The sequence below is a fragment of the Oreochromis niloticus genome, linkage group LG18 (assembly GCF_001858045.2).
Source record: "Oreochromis niloticus isolate F11D_XX linkage group LG18, O_niloticus_UMD_NMBU, whole genome shotgun sequence".
In the NCBI taxonomy this organism is placed as follows: Eukaryota; Metazoa; Chordata; class Actinopteri; order Cichliformes; family Cichlidae; genus Oreochromis; species Oreochromis niloticus.
In genome coordinates, this window is record NC_031982.2 from 10182820 (window position 1) to 10203413 (window position 20594).

Here is a 20594-nt window from a genome sequence, read left to right on the forward strand (position 1 = left end):
AATGTATATGTGTGGGAGTGAAAATATATGTATGTGAGAGTGAAAATATATATGTGTGTGAAAGAAGAATGTATGTGTGTGAGAGTGAAAATATATGTGTGTGAGAGTGAAAATATATGTATGTGAGAGTGAAAATATATGTGTGTGAAAGAAGAATGTATATGTGTGGGAGTGAAAATATATGTATGTGAGAGTGAAAATATATGTGTGTGAGAGTGAAAATATATGTGTGTGAGAGTGAAAATATATGTGTGTGAGAGTGAAAATATATGTGTGTGTGAAAGAAGAATGTATGTATGTGAGAGTGAAAATGTATGTATGTGAGAGTGAAAATGTATGTATGTGAGAGTGAAAATATATGTGTGTGAAAGAAGAATGTATGTGTGTGAGAGTGAAAGAATGAAAATATATGTATGTGAGAGTGAAAATGTATGTATGTGAGAGTGAAAATATATGTATGTGAGAGTGAAAATATATGTGTGTGAAAGAAGAATGTATGTGTGTGAGAGTGAAAGAATGAATTTTGGCTTGTTTTGAGGCCTCTCATACATCCTTTGTTAGTTTTCTACAGCCGTCACATGGCAGAAACATGAGGCCTGGCAACCCTGATGGATCTGACGCTAACTAAACTAAAGCAGCTGTCGCTATGGAATCAATATTATTATTGTTATTACTGCTAGGTGATTTTTTTTTATGCCTGGTCGCTACAGGTGTCACTACTTTTCTTGAGGGGTGATGTGCCTCCTTTGGTTTATAAGATTAGATATCTATGGCATTGTTAAACTCCGTTTCGGAATGAATGCTTTAATAAGAGACGTTTCAACAAGGCATAGACAAGAAACACCAACAAGAAACAACAAGAAAGACTTTTAACAGACGGGTTCTTAACAGACGGTGTGCTTCTATTCAAATTAGGCTCCCCCCCCCTCCGCGAGGGCGTTTGGTTCCTTCCAGCTACCGTGCGATCATTGAGGTTCGTGGAGTGGTCGGCAGCGGCTGGGGCAACTCTGTGATGTTGACCGTAGTGTGAGGTATGAACAACCACTTACATTAGGCTGTGGAAATATCACGAATTTAATGCTTTAATCCGAATTCAAGATCTTGAGAATTTCTTTGGTTAAATTAATTTTAGTGGTTAATTGTTATTCCACAAGTAATCGCCAAAAAGCTAGCTTATCGTCTTCTGTTGATACTTGAAGATAAGTAGTTTTATTTTTCAGAGCGAGTCAGCGAGCGAGCGAGAAAAGATAAAACTTTGGTTCCGTGTCAGCTATCTTTTCACAATAAAGAGATAGCGAAAGTGTTTCCCAGCGATTCTTAAAAACACTTAGAGACAAAACAGGAAAGACAAAGTTTTCAGATGCTTTGAACCATTTAGACTGTCAGTTTGTAGCCGGTTTAAATGGGTGTTAATTATGGGTGTGACTCAGTCAAGCCGTGAAACAAGTTTCTTGCTTGCATCGTTAGTGGGAATTGTTTTCTTATATGTTTTACAAGAACACTCTGCTTTCCTGGAGAGTGTTGAAGTGTGTTCCTTTTTACGAATGGTCTCTGGTTGGGCTTGTATCATCACTGTTTGGGCAAGGGAACAGAAATGCATGGCATTGCTTTGTTCAATGCACGATGTCACAGTGGCTGCATTTTAAGCCTCAGCATTGATAGTTGTTGCTTTTTCTTGGTTCTAGGTTGTATTGATGCTTTGTAATACTGTAATGTTTTCTATTTTAATATGGGGTCTATGGGGACTGACTCATTTTTATGCTAGCTTCAAGTGGGACATAGAGGAACTGCAGAAACTTGCATAGATTTCTGTTCAGAAATAAGTGCAGTGTCTGTCTTGTCTCTGATAGAACAGGGAGGGGTTCACAAACTGGAGAGACTTCCCACTGGACTTAATCTCCACTATGACTCCAGACTTTAAGATCTGGATTTCCTTTTGACCAGCTCTCTGAGTACAGTGTGACAGAGTATTAGGGCCACATTTAGAAAGAAAAATATTGTTGATTGTTTTGAGAATAAAGTCAAATTGTGTGCTAAACTTGACCATATTTGACTCATTATGAAGCCATTTCTGTGATACAAAAAGCCCTGATTAACTGAGAGGTTGGAATCGTACATTGAACAAGAATGGAGAAATGTTTTACTGTCAGAGCTGCGGCAGCCGTCCTTCAACTCTCAAAAGTTGGAAGTTGCAACCACGTCAAACACACGTCCAGACATTCTTTTTCGAAACATGCTGATAACATCCAATTTTGAAATGAGATCGTTTCATAAAACAAAACGAGACAAGAAACATTTTATTCGTCCCATATTTAGCAAATCCATTTGTCTGCCTTTTGTGGTGTTTTCAGTTAAATAAGAGTTGTGCGATTTGCAAATAATTAGCTTTCTGTCGCATTTTCCATTGTTCAAAAACTGTTTTAAATGATTCTGTCTATAGTCCACTACAAATACAGCTCTTCCTAACATAACTGAAGTAATTATTAGTATTTCTAAATTAGTAATCTTTGTAATCGACTGAGTCTCTTTAAAAGTTCGTCATTATGTCTTAAAAAAGCACAAAGAGGGAGTTCAATACTTAAACCTTATAACTGTAAATATCCTTTTCTGTTAAATAATAGTGGTAACTTAACAGGCTGATAATACGGCAGGTAAAAAGCACTTTTAGTTGGTCCGTTATTTCTACAAGGCTTACAACAGCTGTTGTATCTGCATATTTGATTTGGCAAACATCTGCCGGATGGCCTTCCTGAAGCGAGCTTCCCAGTAAATGTAGGCGTGGAACTGGAGTGCAAACTATGGCTGAAAACAAGCTTTCAACAATCATTTAAAACTGGTAATGGGATCAACTGACCTGATAAACTCAAGCACAATTTATCGTCCCACAAATGCATCCATCCACGTAAACTTTTCAGAGGGCAGAACGGGGTTTTCACCCAGCTGAGATGCCCTCCTGTGCAGTTCTGCAAGATCGTGACTGCAAATTGCTGGAAGTAGATGATGTAAGCGACTTTCGAATGTTGATTGGTTAACAAGTGTTTCAAGGCAGTTGAAGAATGATGTGATAATGTTGACAAAGGGAATGTCTTTTTTTTTTTGCAATAGCTCTTGAGCTAAACGTGCAGCTGACGCAGGCGACTGACTTTTACGTCACCAAAACAGTGGGCGGGCCCAGAGATGATGCATTGCTTTCCGGTGTCCAGCAGGCTGTACACGAGGTGCACAAAGTTAGGTCTCTGACGATGGTTTAAACCAGTAGTACTGACACGAACAACTGTTGCTGTGGCTTTGTGGTGGGTTTCCAACAGCTGCGGAGCGGTAAGAGTAATATCCTTCACACAGGCACTGCAATAGCAGCGCGCACAGCCGCTTGTTGGAGCATAGGTGCCAAAAACGAGCACCGTGTGTAAATGCAGGCTTTCAGTGGCTAACATTAACATCTGAGCCTTCCAGGTTAACGTTTGATACATGTTCAGTACTGCAGTGTTGTTGAAATGGGAGATTTCTTTGTTCAGTGTTTGTTGTGTTGTGTTTGTTCAGTGCTGCTGAGGGAAGGGGCTTAATGGCTGCCTGTCTGCAGCTATGCAGTTTCAACTTGTCAGCTGAAGACATCACAGAGGGCGCTGTTTGTGTCAATAGTGTTCCAATTGAAGATCTAATCCAATTTGGGAATTTACTGCTTTAAGTATCAGTCAGTTTGTCAGTGCAAGATGGCTCATTACCAAGGTGTTACACAAGAAACAGCTCGTGATGGGTAAAACTAATGAGCTTTCTCAACACTTTATTGTTGCAAAACACACTGATATAATTGGTTACACAAGAATTTTTAAACCACTGAAGATTTCAGTGAACGCTGTTGGGGCCATAATTCGGCAGTGGAAAGAACATCATTTCACCATAAACCGGTCATGAGCAGGTGCTCTCTGCAAGGTTCTAGACAGAGACGTGCATTACTTAAAAGGAAGCACCTGATCGTGGCCAGTTTATGCTCACGATTCAAGGCAAAATGATGCTAACCGGGAAGAAGTCGTATGCAAAGAAGCAATGAGAGGATGGGGCCACAAATCATCATGCAAATACAATGAATGGAGTGAAAAACTAAATTATTGGTCTTGGTGCCAAACAACATAGTGTTAAATGTTATTAACAGGGGTGCACATAAGTGGTCCGCAGGTGCGCATTCGCTGTCAAAATAAAAGACGCGCACCAGATAAGAAGTTGCAACGTGCGTTTGCGTACATATAAAAGGCACTGTTTTTGTCTGCTAGAGTGGGATTTTCACAGCATATTCTGCACCACATCCCTGTGCGTTCATCATTTGTTTGAAGCCACCTCACCTCCTGCAACCACTTTACCGAGAATACGCGCTTCTTTTGCGGTTCGGACTCCTTCTGACATTTCTTTGGAGGTGGAGGAACACCAGAGTAATTCCTTAAAGGAGCTTGCTTCTTCGACATCTTTAAGAGTTCTAAACAAATGTCTGTCCTCCTCCAGAAAATCTTATGTACGCAAACCCGCGTTGCAACTTCTTATCTGGTGCGAGTCTTTTATTTTGACAGCGAATGCGCACCTGCGGACCACTTATGTGCACCCCTGGTTATTAAAGTAAATTAATGACACCTGTAACTGGTTTTAGGGATTTCCCAAAAGTAAAAACCGTCCCAGTGATCTGAGATCCTTTTGTGGCTGTTGATCAAATAAGCATGTGGGCATTACTGTGAGTGTGCGAGTGGGAAGCCAAGCCTGAGCACAACCCTTTCTTCACAATTTCCCAGTACAGTTAGTCATATCCTGTGCAGAACCTGATGGATCATAGTGTAGTCTTTCACTTCTGTAATCTCCTGACAAACATTTCTGTCTAATCAGGTCATTTTGTATATTTTTAGACATCCAACGCACCAGCTCTCAGGTGAAATTCAGGGCACGCCGCTTTAGGATTTCATATTGCCTGTTTTGATGGAGTGGAGGCTGCTACATTTCATTATAAAGCTAAATATATAAAAAGGGTTGTGATACTGAGGCTTTTGTGTGAACACTGAATGGATAAAGTGTGGCCGTTTCATAGTTGGACATGTCAGTACGTTGATTAGGTTGCCTGTCACTGATTGCCTGCACACTTTGCATTAACTCTCTTTTGAAGGTAGTCCTTTCCTGGTGTTAGACAAAGGGGCCACTGATGTGTCCATTGGCTAGTATACAGGATGCAGTGTGTCTATAGTGCATTTATCTTCAGGTACTGATTGGTTCCTACAGGTTCAGAAAATCCAAAGGTGTGTGTGCGCGACGTGTGCAGGGAGTTTGCTTATGAACTTGAAAGTAATGTTTGTCGGAGCAACTTTAACCTCTCATGCCTTCCTCTTATTGTCCTTCCTGCACTTTACCACCACCTACCTAGCATTGACTGCAGTGGAAAGAAAGGGAGGGCGCAAGAGCAGAGATGGTTTATTCAGAAACAACCGTCAGTCTGTGCACACAGACCAAGAGAGGGAACAGAAAAACAGGAAAAAAAAAATCCCTTCACACATTCTCACTCGGACTGTTCCTCCCACAGGTGGTTTGACTACTTGATGCCAGCCTCTGTTGAGTCTTTTCCTCTTGTCATCTGAAGGAGAGGTCAACGTCTTCAGTATAGGAGAGGAGGCTGTCGCTAGATTCACACAGTGAAACTATCTTTTGCCGGTAAGTGCTAGAATATTCATTCAGGTCACAGTTTGGGCCCCCCTCCCCATCTCCTTCTCATTTTGCTTCTGTGCTACAAGAATATTCATACAAAGGGAATAGATTAGGTAGAGAAACTGGCTCAAGGCTGCTGTCTGTTTACTGTATCCTGAATCCTGTAGCAGAATCATCCGTGTAGAGAAAAGTGGAGCTGTTAGTCCTTCAGTCAACAATCTGAACAGTAGAAGCTATGAATGTACTGCAGGCTTGGCTAAATTATGAACATAGAATAGTAATCTAAGATAAACTGCTAAGATGTATGGGGGGGGGGATGTAAGAAATTTCAATTTTAATTGTGCACAGTTTCAACTAACACAGAGTCCTGAAGATTATCTATCACATATAAATGTGTAACAGATTAACGGTTTCATCGTTTTTTAAAATGCCACATGTTCTTTCCTCTGGGCATGTGAAGGATATATTATACTTCTGCAAAAGTTGCATATAGTTCCTCATTTCCACATGCATCTAAAAAGAGTTACAAGCTCTGACCTCAGCACTAACTGGAAATGATTTTTGTTTGTGACACTGCCTTCACAGCTTGTGTTACAACTTTGTCTTTGTTAGCTGTGCATTGTTACACGTCATGCCCTTTCTAGGAAGGCGCAACTCGCTTCGTAAACAGATATCTTAAACCTTTAGAATAAATACCCGACAATGTCTATCCCAGTTATTAAGGCTGAAGCATGTTTTTAATTCTATTATGATTCGGGTAAACAAACCCTGTAAATTCATGCTAACATATCACGCACCGTTAAGCACCCTCCCTTCGGCAGGCTTGTAATGAAGACATAAATCCATTCCCTCTTATAAAATATCTGCGAAAAAATAATAATAAAAGGAGCGCATCACGCAGGCAGCAAAGTAATAAAGTAGATGAAGTATTAAGCGTTTGTGTGTGAGAGCGAGAGGAGGTGAAGCGTTTTTCATTATCGGGCAGAGAGAAACGAAAGCCATTCGGAGCCACTGACCCCATTAGGCACACCCAGTGATGTTTAAAAAGCTCTCTGGGCGCACTGGGAGTTGCATGCCCTGTGTTCATTACGACCCAACATCAGCCCCACCCAGCACCCCCCTGGTTTTAGCCTAGGCCTTGACGGAAGCGAGTTATTCTCATCCTGTATTGTGCTGCTGAGCTATTCTGACACCATCCATTGTATCAGAGTGTTTTTCATGACTCTCAGCGATTTCACTGGGTCTGCACAGTAAACCCCTCCATTATGGACAAGCTTGTATTTCAACATTTGCTGCGTTGGCTTTTGCATTCTTTTCGCTCACCCCATGACCCCCCCCACCACCACCACCACCATCTCCCATCGACCACAAACGGTCTGCTCTTCAGCTAATGGTACGATTCTCGGACTTGTACATGTGGGGTTCATGGGGTGATGGCGGGCAAAAAGCATGTTTGCGAAATTTGAATTTGACACGAGAGATGCATCTGCCACACTTTGGCGCCAAGAAGGATGGTATGTTTCCGTTTCCTCCTTTTTGAAATGCACGGAAGCACCCTTATTACAGTTTCGCATTTTCTGATTAGTTTTTATTTCATTTAAATTTTTTGTTTTGAATTCAGTTTATTTTCAGTTAGTTTCCAGAGTGGACTTTTATTTTAGTTAACTAAAATGATTTTTCACATCTAGTTGTTGTTTTTTAATGTGGTTCTAGTTGCCTATAATCACCTTGCACAGAGGAATTTTTTTTCTAAATTCCAAACTATAAATGCGCTCTTTCTCTTTGCAGAACCAAAGATTAAGTGGGCGAGTAATGAGTCTTCTGCTGCTGAGCGACTGAGTGGCTTTCTCCCCCCCCCCACTCCGCCCCAATGGATCACACTTCCCAGCAGCCCCCACTGACTCAGACCACTGCCTCTGCCTCCTGCTGAATGTTGGAGAGCCTAGCATGGAATACCAATCAAGTGATGCTCTGAGGCAATCAAACAACGCTGTCGACCTCCATTACCTCACCCCCCCCGAACGCACCAAAAGCTGCTCCACTGCCGCCTCCTCTCAGACAGGGACCGCAGCCACTAGTTGATCATATTCCAGGATGTTTCTGAATTTCCGCCGGGTTCGAAAATGGCAGTTGGTGCAGGTGATGACCACTTGCCTGGTGCTCTCTGTGGTGATGGTCTGCTGGCAGCAGCTGGACAACAGCATCGTCAGCCACGTCAAATCCTATTCCTATCGCTACCTGATCAACAGCTTCACCTCCGTCAACGAGAGCCTCACCATCCCCCGAAAGCAAGCCAGAATGTTTAGCAACTTCCACTACCTTATGGACCACCCCAACAAATGCGTCGGGGAAGATGTTCTCCTCCTCCTCTTTGTCAAAACGTCGCCAGAAAATATAGAAAGGCGAATGGCCATCAGGTCCACCTGGGGGAACGAGACCTACATCCAAAATACCCTGGGGGTGACAGTCAAGGTGGTGTTCGTTCTGGGAGCAGTTCAGACCAAGGAGACGGAGCCTTTGTGGAGCAAGAGTAGTGGCGTTGGTTTTCAGTATCAGCTCATCCAAGAGAATCGTCTCCATGGCGACTTGATCCAGCAAGACTTTCTAGACTCTTTCCACAACCTGACCCTGAAGCTGATCATGCAGTTCCACTGGATGCACAGCCGCTGCCCACACGCCCGCTTCCTCATGACCGCCGATGACGACATCTTCGTCCACATGCCCAACCTGGTGAGCTACCTGCAGGACGTGAGCAGCAGAGATGTTAAAGACTTCTGGGTCGGTCGAGTGCACAGAGGCGCGCCGCCCATCCGCGACAAGGAGAGCAAGTACTACGTTTCCTATGAGATGTACCCCTGGGTGACCTACCCGGACTACACAGCTGGGGCTGCGTATGTTGTCTCCGGTGACGTCGCGGAGAAAATCTACCACGCCACGCTGACCCTGAACGCATCCATTTACATAGACGATGTGTTCATGGGCATCTGCGCCAGCACCGTGGGTGTGTCACCACAGGAGCACAATTATTTCTCAGGAGAGGGCAAGGCGCCGTATCACCCATGTATCTACACAAAGATGATGACATCACACGGGCACATAGAAGACATTCACGACGTTTGGAAGGCAGCAACGCACCCTCAGGTGAAACAGCAGGTCTCTGGATTCTTAGGGGACCTGTACTGCACCGCTGTGAAACTGGCTCTGCTTTGTAAACCCTACTATTTCAACACCTACCCCTGCATAGCAGCCTTTTCCTAGTATTACTCAACGCTTTGTGCGTGTCATCAGACTGTGAGTGCAAATGTGTCATACTGTAGATCATGAGCACATGACGGTACTGCTGCGAATATTACCTCAGTCCTTTCAGTCAGACATTCACGCCGAAGCGTTGTGTTCGAGACCTGGCGATTTGCGTCACTGTGGGTGTGACATCAGTGCATTTAATAATGTCCTAACAATAGATTTTCATTCACAGCACAGTGTTTCAAAAGGTCTCAACGTTTACACATCGCCGCAATTCAAACTTCGGTGTGGTGCAAATGGCATCTTCACCCCAGCGGGGCTGAGCAGGACAACACATCCTCATTGCCTTACCGTGAAACGTGAAGCTTAAAAAAATAGCCATGTTATTAAAACTGACTGACTGATCTGTGAAAACGGAAGTGAATAATTTCGGTGATGACAGTGATGTCTGAAATATCTAATCGAACAGATCTGTGACAGTCATACTTCTCTACTTTTGCTCTTGTGCTGGGGAAAAAAATGACATTTGACTCTGTTTTTTGTTTCGTTTTTTTAATCGGAATAAAGTCTGCACTCTGTTGCTGGTGAAGAACTTGAGAGTTTGTGTAAAAGGGAAACAAGATCTGAGGAAACCTCAGCCCAGGCCTTTGAAATGCTGAAAGGTTTCTTTCCCCTGCTTAGCATTTCTCCAAAGTGCTTGCGTGGGTTTTTCGCGCCATACTAAAGATATTCAAGTCAGGTGGTTAGTAAACCCCTTGTGTGCCCCCTGTTCAATACATATCTGTGGGACTGTGGGAGACATAGCGGCATGTAGTAATTCATGTATCTCACTTCAACAGATACAGCAGTGTCATACCATCACAAAGATTGCCAATCAAGCCAAAACTTGTGCAAGTTTTAAAGAATTGTAGCAGTGACTGAGAGTTGTCTGATACAATTTGACATATAGGGGGAAAACAACAACTTATTTGCTCTTCTTTTTTTTTTTTTCTTTTTTTTTTGTAAAATTTGTAAATTTGTAAAAATGTGGCAGCATGTAAGAAACGAGTTACCTAAAAACATTAAACTAACTCTTCAGAGGTAATGGAAAATCTCACCAGCAGCAGACTTTTGCACTTTGACCGCATATGACTAAAAAGGTAATATGAATCTGTCTAAAGATCACCTTTGCTCATAAACATCTCCAGAGCATATTTTACTATTACTCTCCTGTCGGGTTTCTGCTTGTGTGAAACACAAAGTGAAACTTCAATTAATTGTTAAACTCTCACTCTCTTTATGTAAAAAGTATATGTGATTTTAATTTTTTGTTATTATTATTATTATTATTATTATTTAAACATTTTTTTTAAAACATTTTATTTTTAGTTGAAGTGGTTTATTCTCATCAAAACCTACAGCTGCCTATAGAGGCCATAGTATCTGCGGGCGGTGATTTACTTTAACTGCCATCAGTTGTAGTGGGGAAACAGTCAACCACAATGCAGAACATGTTGCATTCAGACTGAACCACACAGCAAGTGTGATGTCGAAACTTGTGTTTTTCCTGTGTTAAAGCAAAAAAGCTCTCCAAACAGGCGTCCGTCTGACAGAGTCAGATCAACGGGACTGAGGCTCAAATATTTTTAACCTTTCATTTAATGAAAGCAGGGCTTATGTTTTAACCAATTGAAATGCATACGCCACCGTTAGTATACGCTTTGCCTCAACTATTTGCAGTCTCGTGTGTGTGTGTGTGTGTGTGTGTGTGTGTGTGTGTGTGTGTGTGTGTGTGTGTGTGTGTGTGTGTGTGTGTGTGTGTGTGTGTGTGTGTGTGTGTGTGTGTGTGTGGGTGTGTGGGTGGGTGTGTGGGTGGGTGTGTGGGTGTGTGGGTGGGTGGGTGGGTGGGTGGGGCCAAACCTTAAAGTTTTTAGCTAGAAACAAACCAAAGGAGCTACTACACACATCGGACTGGAAGGCTGTTGCTCCATGCTCCCCTCTTGTTTAAAATTGCTAAATTGTTTCCATTTCTTCTTTCCTGCAGCTGATTTTGAATAAAAAATTATTTTAAAAACCTCCCTTCGATATTGAAGTTTTATTTTGTTTAAACTTAGAAAGCAAAATGCTAGGCTCTCTCTTGTGTGAGTTTCTGGATCTGACTTGATATTACGCAGTCAGCACAGGTGATGAAAATGTCACCCTCTGCTTCCTTTGCTTGGCCTCACTGCAAACTGTTTGCATACATATTTATGGCACCTCGTTCCTGAAATGCGACATGGCCTGGATTAACCGTTCTGGAAACAGATGTTCCGTTTCCGAGGCAACTTGTAAAGGGAGAGCAGGATTTAGGATGGGTCCAGAAAACAGTCCCAGCTGTCTGCATCTGTTTGGCAGTAATTGAGTTTAGGAAAAAAAAAGACTAATGTGTCCAGTTCAAGCTGTAAATATGCAGTTGCTGCTCAAATTCAATTTAGTAAAGTGGGAAATGTCACATAAAGTGTGGAGCTGTTTACTTTGACTGTAAGCAGAAGTCGGTTTGTTCAATTCAATTCAATTTTATTTATATAGCGCCAAATCACAACAGAAGTCGCCTCAAGGCGCTTTTTATTGTACAGTAGATTGCACAATAATACATACAGAGAAAAACCCAACAATCATATGACCCCCTATGAGCAAGCACTTTGGCGACAGTGGGAAGGAAAAACTCCCTTTTAACAGGAAGAAACCTCCGGCAGAACCAGGCTCAGGGAGGGGCGGGGCCATCTGCTGCGACCGGTTGGGGTGAGAGAAGGAAAACAGGATAAAGACATGCTGTGGAAGAGAGACAGAGATTAATAACAGATATGATTCGATGCAGAGAGGTCTATTAACACATAGTGAGTGAGAAAGGTGACTCTAAAGGAAAAACTCAATGCATCATGGGAATCTCCGGCAGCCTACGTCTATTCCAGCATAACTAAGGGAGGATTCAGGGTCACCTGGTCCAGCCCTAACTATATGCTTTAGCAAAAAGGAAAGTTTGAAGCCTAATCTTAAAAGTCCAGATAGTGTCTGTCTCCCGAATCCAAACTGGAAGCTCGTTCCACAGAAGAGGGACCTGAAAACTGAAGGCTCTGCCTCCCATTCTACTTTTAAATACTCTAGGAACAACAAGTAGCCCTGCAGTGTGAGAGCGAAGTGCTCTAATAGGGTGATATGGTACCACAAGGTCATTAAGATAAGATGGGGCCTGATTATTTAAGACCTTGTATGTGAGGAGCAGGATTTTGAATTCAATTCTGGATTTAACAGGAAGCCAATGAAGGGAAGCCAAAACAGGAGAAATATGCTCTCTCTTTCTAGTCCCTGTCAGGACTCTTGCTGCAGCATTTTGGATTAGCTGAAGACTTTTCAGCGAGTTTTTAGGACATCCTGATAATAATGAATTACAGTAGTCCAGCCTGGAAGTAATAAATGCATGAACTAGTTTTTCAGCGTCACTCTGAGACAGGATATTTCTAATTTTAGAGATGTTGCGCAAACGGAAGGAAGCAGTCTTACATATTTGTTTAATATGTGCATTGAAGGACATGTCCTGGTCAAAAATGACTCCAAGGTTCCTCACAGCGTTACTGGAGGCCAAGGTAATGCCATCCAGAGTAAGAATCTGCTTAGATACCATATTTCTAAGATTTTCAGGGCCGAGTACAATAACCTCAGTTTTATCTGAATTAAGTAGCAGAAAGTTAGCGGCCATCCAGGTCTTTATGTCTTTAAGGCATTCCTGCAGTTTAACTAATTGGTGTGTGTTACCTGGCTTCATGGATAGGTAGAGCTGGGTGTCATCTGCATAGCAGTGAAAATTTATGCTATGTCTTCTAATGATGCTGCCTAAGGGAAGCATGTATAATGTAAACAGAATTGGTCCTAGCACTGAACCCTGTGGAACTCCATAATTGACCTTAGTGGGTGAAGAGGACTCTCCATTTACTTGAACAAATTGGAGTCTATTAGATAGATATGATACAAACCACTGCAGCACAGTACCTGTAATACCTACAGCATGTTCTAATCGCTCTAATAGGATATTATGGTCAACAGTATCGAACACTGCACTGAGGTCTAGCAGGACAAGCACAGAGATGAGTCCACTGTCAGAGGCCATAAGAAGATCTTAGCTGTTTGACAACTACTCTTTCAAGGATGTTTGATATGAAAGGAAGGTTGGAGATTGGCCTATAATTAGCTAAGACTGCTGGGTCTAGAGATGGCTTTTTAAGTAAAGGTTTAACTACAGCCAGCTTGAAGGCCTGTGGTACATAGCCGATTATTAGAGAGAGGTTGATCATATTTAAGATCGAAGAATTAATTAATGGCAGGACTTCTTTGAGCAGTTTTGTGGGAATGGGGTCTAAAAGACACGCTGATGGTTTGGAGGAATTAATTATTGAAGTTAACTCAGAAAGATCAATTGGAGAAAAAGAGTCTAACTTAACATCGATGGTACTAAAAGTAGCTGTACATAATATTACATCTGTGGGATGATTATTGGTAATTTTTTCTCTAATGATAAGAATTTTATTTGTGAAGAAGTTCATGAAGTCATTACTAGTTAACGTTAAAGGGATTGTTGGCTCAGTAGAGCTCTGACTTTTTGTCAGCCTGGCTACAGTGCTGAAGAGAAACCTGGGGTTGTTCTTATTTTCTTCAATCAGTGACGAATAGTAAGATGTTCTGGCTTTGCAGAGGGCTTTCTTATAAAGCAGCAAACTATTTCTCCAGGCTAAATGATGATCCTCTAAATTTGTGACACGCCATTTCCTCTCCAGCTTACGAGTTATCTGCTTTAGGCTACGTGTTTGAGAATTATACCACGGAGTCAGGTACTTCGGATTTGAGCCCTTACTTTTCACAGGAGCTACAGTATCCAGAGTCGTACGTAGTGAGGAGGTAAAATTATTAACAAGATAATCGACCTCTGTTGGAGTAGCGTTCAGATAGCTGCTCTGCTCTATGTTGGTACAGGGCATTGAAGATGATAACAGTGGGTGGATTATATTCTTAAACTTAGTTACAGCACTTTCAGAAAGACATCTACTTTGATAAAGTCTACTCTCCACTGCTGTGTAATCAATTATTGTAAATGTAAATGTTATCAGGAAATGATCAGACAGCAGAGGGTTTTCAGGAAACACTGTTAAATGTTCAGTTTCTATGCCGTATGTTAAAACAAGATCTAGAGTGTGATTAAAGTGGTGGGTGGGTTCTTTTACATTTTGAGAGAAGCCAATTGAGTCTAATAACAGATTAAATGCCATGTTGAGGCTGTCATTTTTAGCATCTACATAGATGTTAATATCACCCACAATAATTATTTTATCTGAGCTGAGCACTAAATCAGATAAAAAGTCTGAGAAATCAGAGAGAAACTCTGTGTAAGGCCCAGGTGGACGATAGATGATAACAAGTAAGACTGGTTTCTGAGTTTTACAGCTGGGGTGGACGAGGCTAAGCATCAGGCTTTCAAATGAATTAAAAGTCTGTCTTGGTCTTTGGTTGATTAATAGGCTGGTGTGAAAAATTGCTGCCACACCGCCCCCTCGGCCTGTGCTTCGAGATTTCTGGTAGTTAGAATGACTCGGGGGTGTTGATTCATTTAAACTAACATAATCATCCGGCTGCAACCAGGTTTCTGTAAGGCAGAGTAAATCGATTTGTTGATCAATTATTAAGTCATGTACTAACAGAGACTTGGAGGAGAGAGACCTAATATTTAATAATCCACATTTCACTGTTTTACTCTTTGGTTCAGATGTGGATACTGTATTGTTCTTTCTTTGTGATTTTTTATGTTTAAGTTGTTTATTGCTGGTTTTTAGTTTGTTTTTTGTCTGTTTGGGAGTTGACACAGTCTCAATGGAGACGGGTTTTTGGGGGGGGTAGCAGGAGGAGAGAAGCTGCAAAGAGGCGTGTAAGACTGCAACTCTGCTTCCTGGTCCCAACTCTGGATAGTCATATTTTGGGGGGGTTTAATAAATTGGTCCATATTTCTAGAAATGAGAGCTGCTCCATCCAAAGTGGGATGGATGCCGTCTCTCCTAACAAGACCAGGTTTCCTCCAGAAGGTTTGCCAATTATCTATGAAGCCCACATCGTTTCTGGGACACCACTCAGACAGGCTCTCGGCTTAACTCAAGTCATCATTTCTGAGAATTGTCCCGCGAGGAGTTAACTGTTGACTTTAGTCATCAGACGCTATTGTCAGGTCCCAAGAGGCGACTTTTGGAAAATAATTGTGTTGACAGAGGACAGTTCCTAAAAATAGGCACTGACTGTGCTGATTAGCACACCTGAGCAACCCTGGGAGACAATAGTAGGTTAAATACAGCTAATTAAAAAAATACTATAAATATGTGCAGCCTAGAATAAGACCCGGCCCCTCTGTTCAGAAACTGCTCACACAAAGCAGGTCATGAAAACACAATCAGGAAGCCGACAAAAGGCTAATGACTTCAAGGTTCAAGAGCTGTGGAGGGGATTCTGCGTAGTTCCCTTGTGTCTAGATCTTTGATTGTTCACTCCGTCGGGTTACCCGACTTGTCTGGGGTGAAACGGTGTTTTCTAAACTAAAAACTAAAAACAAGGGATTTGCTTCCTTCTGCTTCACTCTTTAAACTCTCACCAAACCACCGGCTGGCATGACGTGGGCATTGATCCGTGATTTGATCAGAAACGCTGTTTTATTTTTCTGCCTTTTATTATGGTTTACTTGGAAATAAAGAGTTAATGCACGGGTCGATATGTAGTGCTTTTTTCACCTGACGACCTAACTTTTGAACATTTAAGCATCCAGCAACGGCACAGAAGCATTTATCATTATCTGAACTTACCAGCAAGGCAGCGTCACACAAGCTGCTAAGAAACATTAAAGTTTCCATATGTAAGGCGAATGGACTGGCTGTTACACAGCAGTTTTCTACTCGAGCTCTCAAAGCACTTTTATACACATACCTCATCTGCACAAGCGCTTTTGTTCCATCCTTTTTCTACTTAAGTGCTTTTTATTTAACATTCACTCTCCGGTGGAGACATCAAAGAGTAAGTAGGGGTTCTTTGGCATGCAGACTGGAGCAGCCAGGAATCAAACCACAGTTCTTCCCATTAGTAGACGACCTCACAGCCGCCGCCTCTAAATGTTTTGGAGAGTACAGATTTCAGTCTTTGTAATTCCCTCTGTGCACCCAGACAGCACATTTGAAATGAAGTTGCCTGCAGCAGTTTGCTCATAAATCATTCTGCTTTCAGCAAATGACAAATGTGCTCAACCAGGTGGAGATCAGTGGATTGACCTTGGTTAGAGATGTGGGTATCACAATGCGTCAAATCTCTCTGTTAAGTCAGGAGTTCTGCTTGGCGTGGTGCGTGCTCATGTAAAACGGGACATTTTGCAGGTCGTACAACTCTTCTTCTGCACAACATTTACCCAAATTCAGAGGTGTGAAGGAACAAAGTGCCATATTTAAGCTGTATTTTTAGGTATCTGTATGTGAATATTTATTTTTCTGACCTTTTACTCACTAAATGTTTACATAAATGACCTCACTTTCTACTCTTTACATTTTCAAAGCAAACTCATTAATTTAGGCTCAGAGGTATAATTTCTAACATTTATACTCGGGGGTTAAAGTGGGCTGGAGCGAGCGCAGGTGTCTAAGTCGTGGATCAGAATCTAGCTAACGCTTCTGAAGAGGAGGAAGCACAAAGGAAGTAACATTTTTATTTTTTTTAAGTGTCAGGTCATTTTAAAAATAGCGTTACTATGGGCTCAACAAACATCAGCAAACACACAAACTATCTGTGTGCAGTTTGTGTGTTTGCAGTGTGTTGCTAGCTAAAGGTCCAGCTGCTGTATTTCACAGGGGGACAAAAGCATGTGAGGTAAGTTCCCTCAGAGATGGAGAAAGAGAGGTTAGACTAAAGGGTAAGGAGTGCTCAGTGCTATTTGATATTTTGATATTTGATTTGCATGTAATGTCCTCATTTTAATCACATATTGGATCTGTATATGATGTGTTATGATAAAATATGTATAAATGAAATGAAAACAGCAGGTTGTAGTGCAGGAAAATGGTCTCCACAGTGTGATCTCAGCCTTCTCTGTACTCTTTTCTTCAATTCATAGTTTACGGGTTGATCAAAGAGTGTTATTCCAGAAGTTGAGGCTTTTTAGGGGTTTTTTATGTCTAATGTGCTGTTCGTGTTTCGGGAGTAAAGAAGTAATGAAATTACTTACTTAGAAATTTAAAATAAAATATAATATATAGAGAAAATTCCTTTCATTTTAGTTTTTGTCAATCTGGTCCCATTTGATTGGCTTTAATGGGCGCATTTATTAAAACTGGTATAACCTCAATGTCCACATGGCAGACCACTGTCTTTACAAAGTGTACTTTCTGGTTTACTGTTTTGCATTTTTTGGGTTTTTCTAACCTGTGTCTGCAGCTAACATGTTGCTTTGATTGCTCCTGTGGTTCCTGCTGTCTCCGTTGGACTATTTTTTGTTTTTGTGGTCTACATATGACCTATTTCTCTTGCATTATGAGCTCCATATGCTGTGGGTTTGCATGCAAATGGCAGACTAACAATCAACTCCAGCCTCTTCCTGTTTAACTGACTAGCTTACACTTACCGGCACACAAAACACGTGTACTGTTTCTAATGTCGGATTGGATGAGCGGTCTGCAGCCCGTCTACAGAGCCTCCCACTGTCCACCGTCTTAACATGATCAGAGAGTCCAGAGACGTTTAACTGTCAACTTAAGCAACAAATGAAGTACACGCACACACACGGCCCCACAGCTTGTCAAAGAACCCACAGTCACAGACTACAGTACCGTGCAGAAGTCTCAAACAAACCATAATTTCTTTACATTTTCCTACAACAGTGAAATAGGTCCATCAATTTATGGAGCCGTATGGAAACATATATAGAAACATACAGTATATAAGGCAAAAAGAGTTTGTACTCTTTTAGAATGCTGGTACTGAACGGTGGCTTAAAATCTGATGTTACTTTTTTAATCCCCAAAAGTTGATTCTGTTCATCTGGACGTAACTTTTTCAGTAGTAAGATACAGTTCCAAAACCAAACACGTGGTGTAGCTTCCCCTGGCTATAGCCTGTGGTATGAGGTCCAGTCAGTAGCATTTGCTAAAGCAGTTAGAACAGGACAATCTGTCACCCTCTTCCTGTAACCAGTTCCTGGGTCTTGTTTCAGGGGCTCATAAGTAGGCTATTTTTGTCACTGAGCAGTGACAACATTTTCCCACAATCGTCTTTATGATTTAGACAAGGGTGCGTGACTTTCCCTCCTCCATGCTGATGTTGGATGGTTGGGGCTTTGCATTGCTGAGACAGTCTGAAACTTTTGTCCACAGTTTCTGCTTGCGCGGTTTCTGCTTCCACATTTGCAACATTGTTGTTTCAAACTGCTATTTCTGTGGTCAGTTCTGCTAGCAGGATTTTTCTCTACATTACAGCAAAGTTCGACCCTTTACAATGATGATTTTCTCTGCTTGAGCAAGGTATCTGTCAGACCAATTCTTCACAGATTTGCTGTTTTCTGAGTTCAGAATTCTATAAATTTTGACAATATGCCCAACACCGCTGACAGCCCCAAACCATGACAGAGCCGTGTGTTTGTAGACACCGACTGTTGTACCTCTCTCCTGGTCTCCTCCATACATACTGACAATGAATACATACTGGATTTGTTCTCAAAGACGTGACTCTCAGATACCGTTCACTTGTCCCATTTCCACAGCATGCTGAGACACGCCTTCTTTTAAACTAAACGTTTTTGGAAATCATCTTGTTGGTGCAAAGATTTGGTGTCTGTCAGACTGTGTTATCTTTGACATTTTGTTCTACATTCAAATAAAGAAATGGAAACAAATGATGTGTTTTTGTGACAGGCTGCTAGTGCCTAAACATACAATGACAAATTGCTCTTTTGCTTGTTTTTGCTGTTATGTGTTGCTTCTGTACTCTTTATGTGTGCTGAGGTTCTCTCCCTCCTGTCTCCAGTGACACCAACACATTTGATGCTAGAGTAGATTATTACCGACGTGTTTTCCTCCATACAGACTCCCAGATGAAGTGGGAGAATCTCTCATATTTGCATCTCTAATATTCTTCAGAATCAGAATCAGAATCGTGTTTATTGGCCACGTATATGTGCAGACACATACAAGGAATTTGGTTCCGGTAGATGGTGGCTCTCAAGCACAGCAATGTAAATCACACACACACGTGTCTATATATACATTACACATGCATACACATACATACACAAAGCTGTGTAAACCAACTATAAATAACTAATCTAAACGTATATACATAAAATACAGAAATGAAAAGAGGTGGAATGAATACTACAGAATGTACATAAGGTGCAGTTGCAGTCTGGCAGTGTGAGCAGTGTGACAGGTCAACTGTTTAGGAGGGAGATGGCGAGGGGAAAGAAACTGTTCCTGTGTCGGGTGGTCCTGGTCTGCAGGCTTCTGTACCGTCTGCCAGAGGGCAGCAGGTCAAAAAGTCTGTGTCCAGGGTGTGAGGGGTCTGTGATGATTTTCCCTGCCCGTTTCCTGGTTCTTGAGAGGTACAGATCCTGGATGGAGGGCAGGGGGGCGCCGATGATCCTTTCTGCTGCCCGTACAGTCTGCTGCAATCTGCGCCTGTCCTCTTGTGTACGTTTATAAATATAAAGGACTACAGTGGAACGGTATGGAAATAAGCTCCCAGTGAACGCTTTTATAAGTGGACTTTTATCAGGAGCGTCGGGATGCTTCCTGCTGACCTAATTCTCTAAGAGCAAATGACTATGTCAGCTTTCATATAAACTGTCTGCACATTAGCTGACTGAAGTACAAACTTTCATTGCACAAAAATGAAGTATAACTACAAGTTTTAATTGACGGGGTTTAAAAATAATATTGCATCAACTGTTTAGGGACTACAGCCATTTTTATGCAGTCAACCAATTTCAGAAATTTAAAAGTTATTGGACAACTGACTGTTTCCTTATTGTTCCATGAAAAAGGAGAGGACACAATGAAAGAGGATGGTGGAAATTATATACATGGTTAAGAAAAACAAGTTCACAACATCTAAGTCGAACACGCTCTCGAGGAGGCAGGCATATCGTTATCAAGGTCTGCAAGTATGAGGTCTTCGGTTACACTTGTGAACAAGAAAGACAGACTTCACCAGAAAACATCTAAAAGAGCCTGCACAGATGCAGACAAATGCTGCAAAACTGATCGCACAGTGTTTCACAGTGCAGATGGATAAATGGGTAAATCAACCCTAGACCCAACAGAGCATGATTTCAGCTCCTGAAGTCTAAACTAAAGGCAGAGAAACCCAGTGGCTGCAGTGATGGCCTGACACAACATCTCAAGGGAGGAAACACGACATTTGGTGATGTCCATGGCTTCTAGACTTCAGGCAGTCATTGACTGCAAAAACAAAGTTCCTAAAAGCAATCCTAATACTTATGTTTGTTTGTTTAATAAAGACACTGTATCTAAACATATTTGTAATTCCTAAAAAGTTAGTGCAATACTTTTGTTAAACCCCTTCAATTAAAGCGTAGTTTGCACTTCAACCACGTCTTGATTGTTTGGTCCAAAAATCACTGTGGTGGTGTACAAAGGCAA

At 41.7% G+C, this 20594-nt stretch overlaps 1 protein-coding gene across 2 annotated transcripts; it reads left to right on the forward strand.

Moving 5' to 3' along the window:
* Positions 1 to 880: 880 nt before the first annotated feature.
* Positions 881 to 10585, forward strand: b3gnt5b (UDP-GlcNAc:betaGal beta-1,3-N-acetylglucosaminyltransferase 5b). 2 transcript variants are annotated; one of them, XM_005475999.4, is made up of 3 exons: positions 881 to 1031; positions 5552 to 5679; positions 7462 to 10585. In XM_005475999.4, exon 3 carries the CDS (start codon positions 7768 to 7770, stop codon positions 8929 to 8931), a length of 1164 nt encoding a protein of 387 aa, XP_005476056.1. In that variant the 5' UTR covers positions 881 to 1031; positions 5552 to 5679; positions 7462 to 7767; the 3' UTR covers positions 8932 to 10585. The 2 variants fall into 2 exon arrangements, with proteins under 2 accessions (XP_005476056.1, XP_025756315.1); XM_025900530.1 differs by lacking the exon at positions 881 to 1031 and adding an exon at positions 3190 to 3318.
* Positions 10586 to 20594: the final 10009 nt, after the last annotated feature.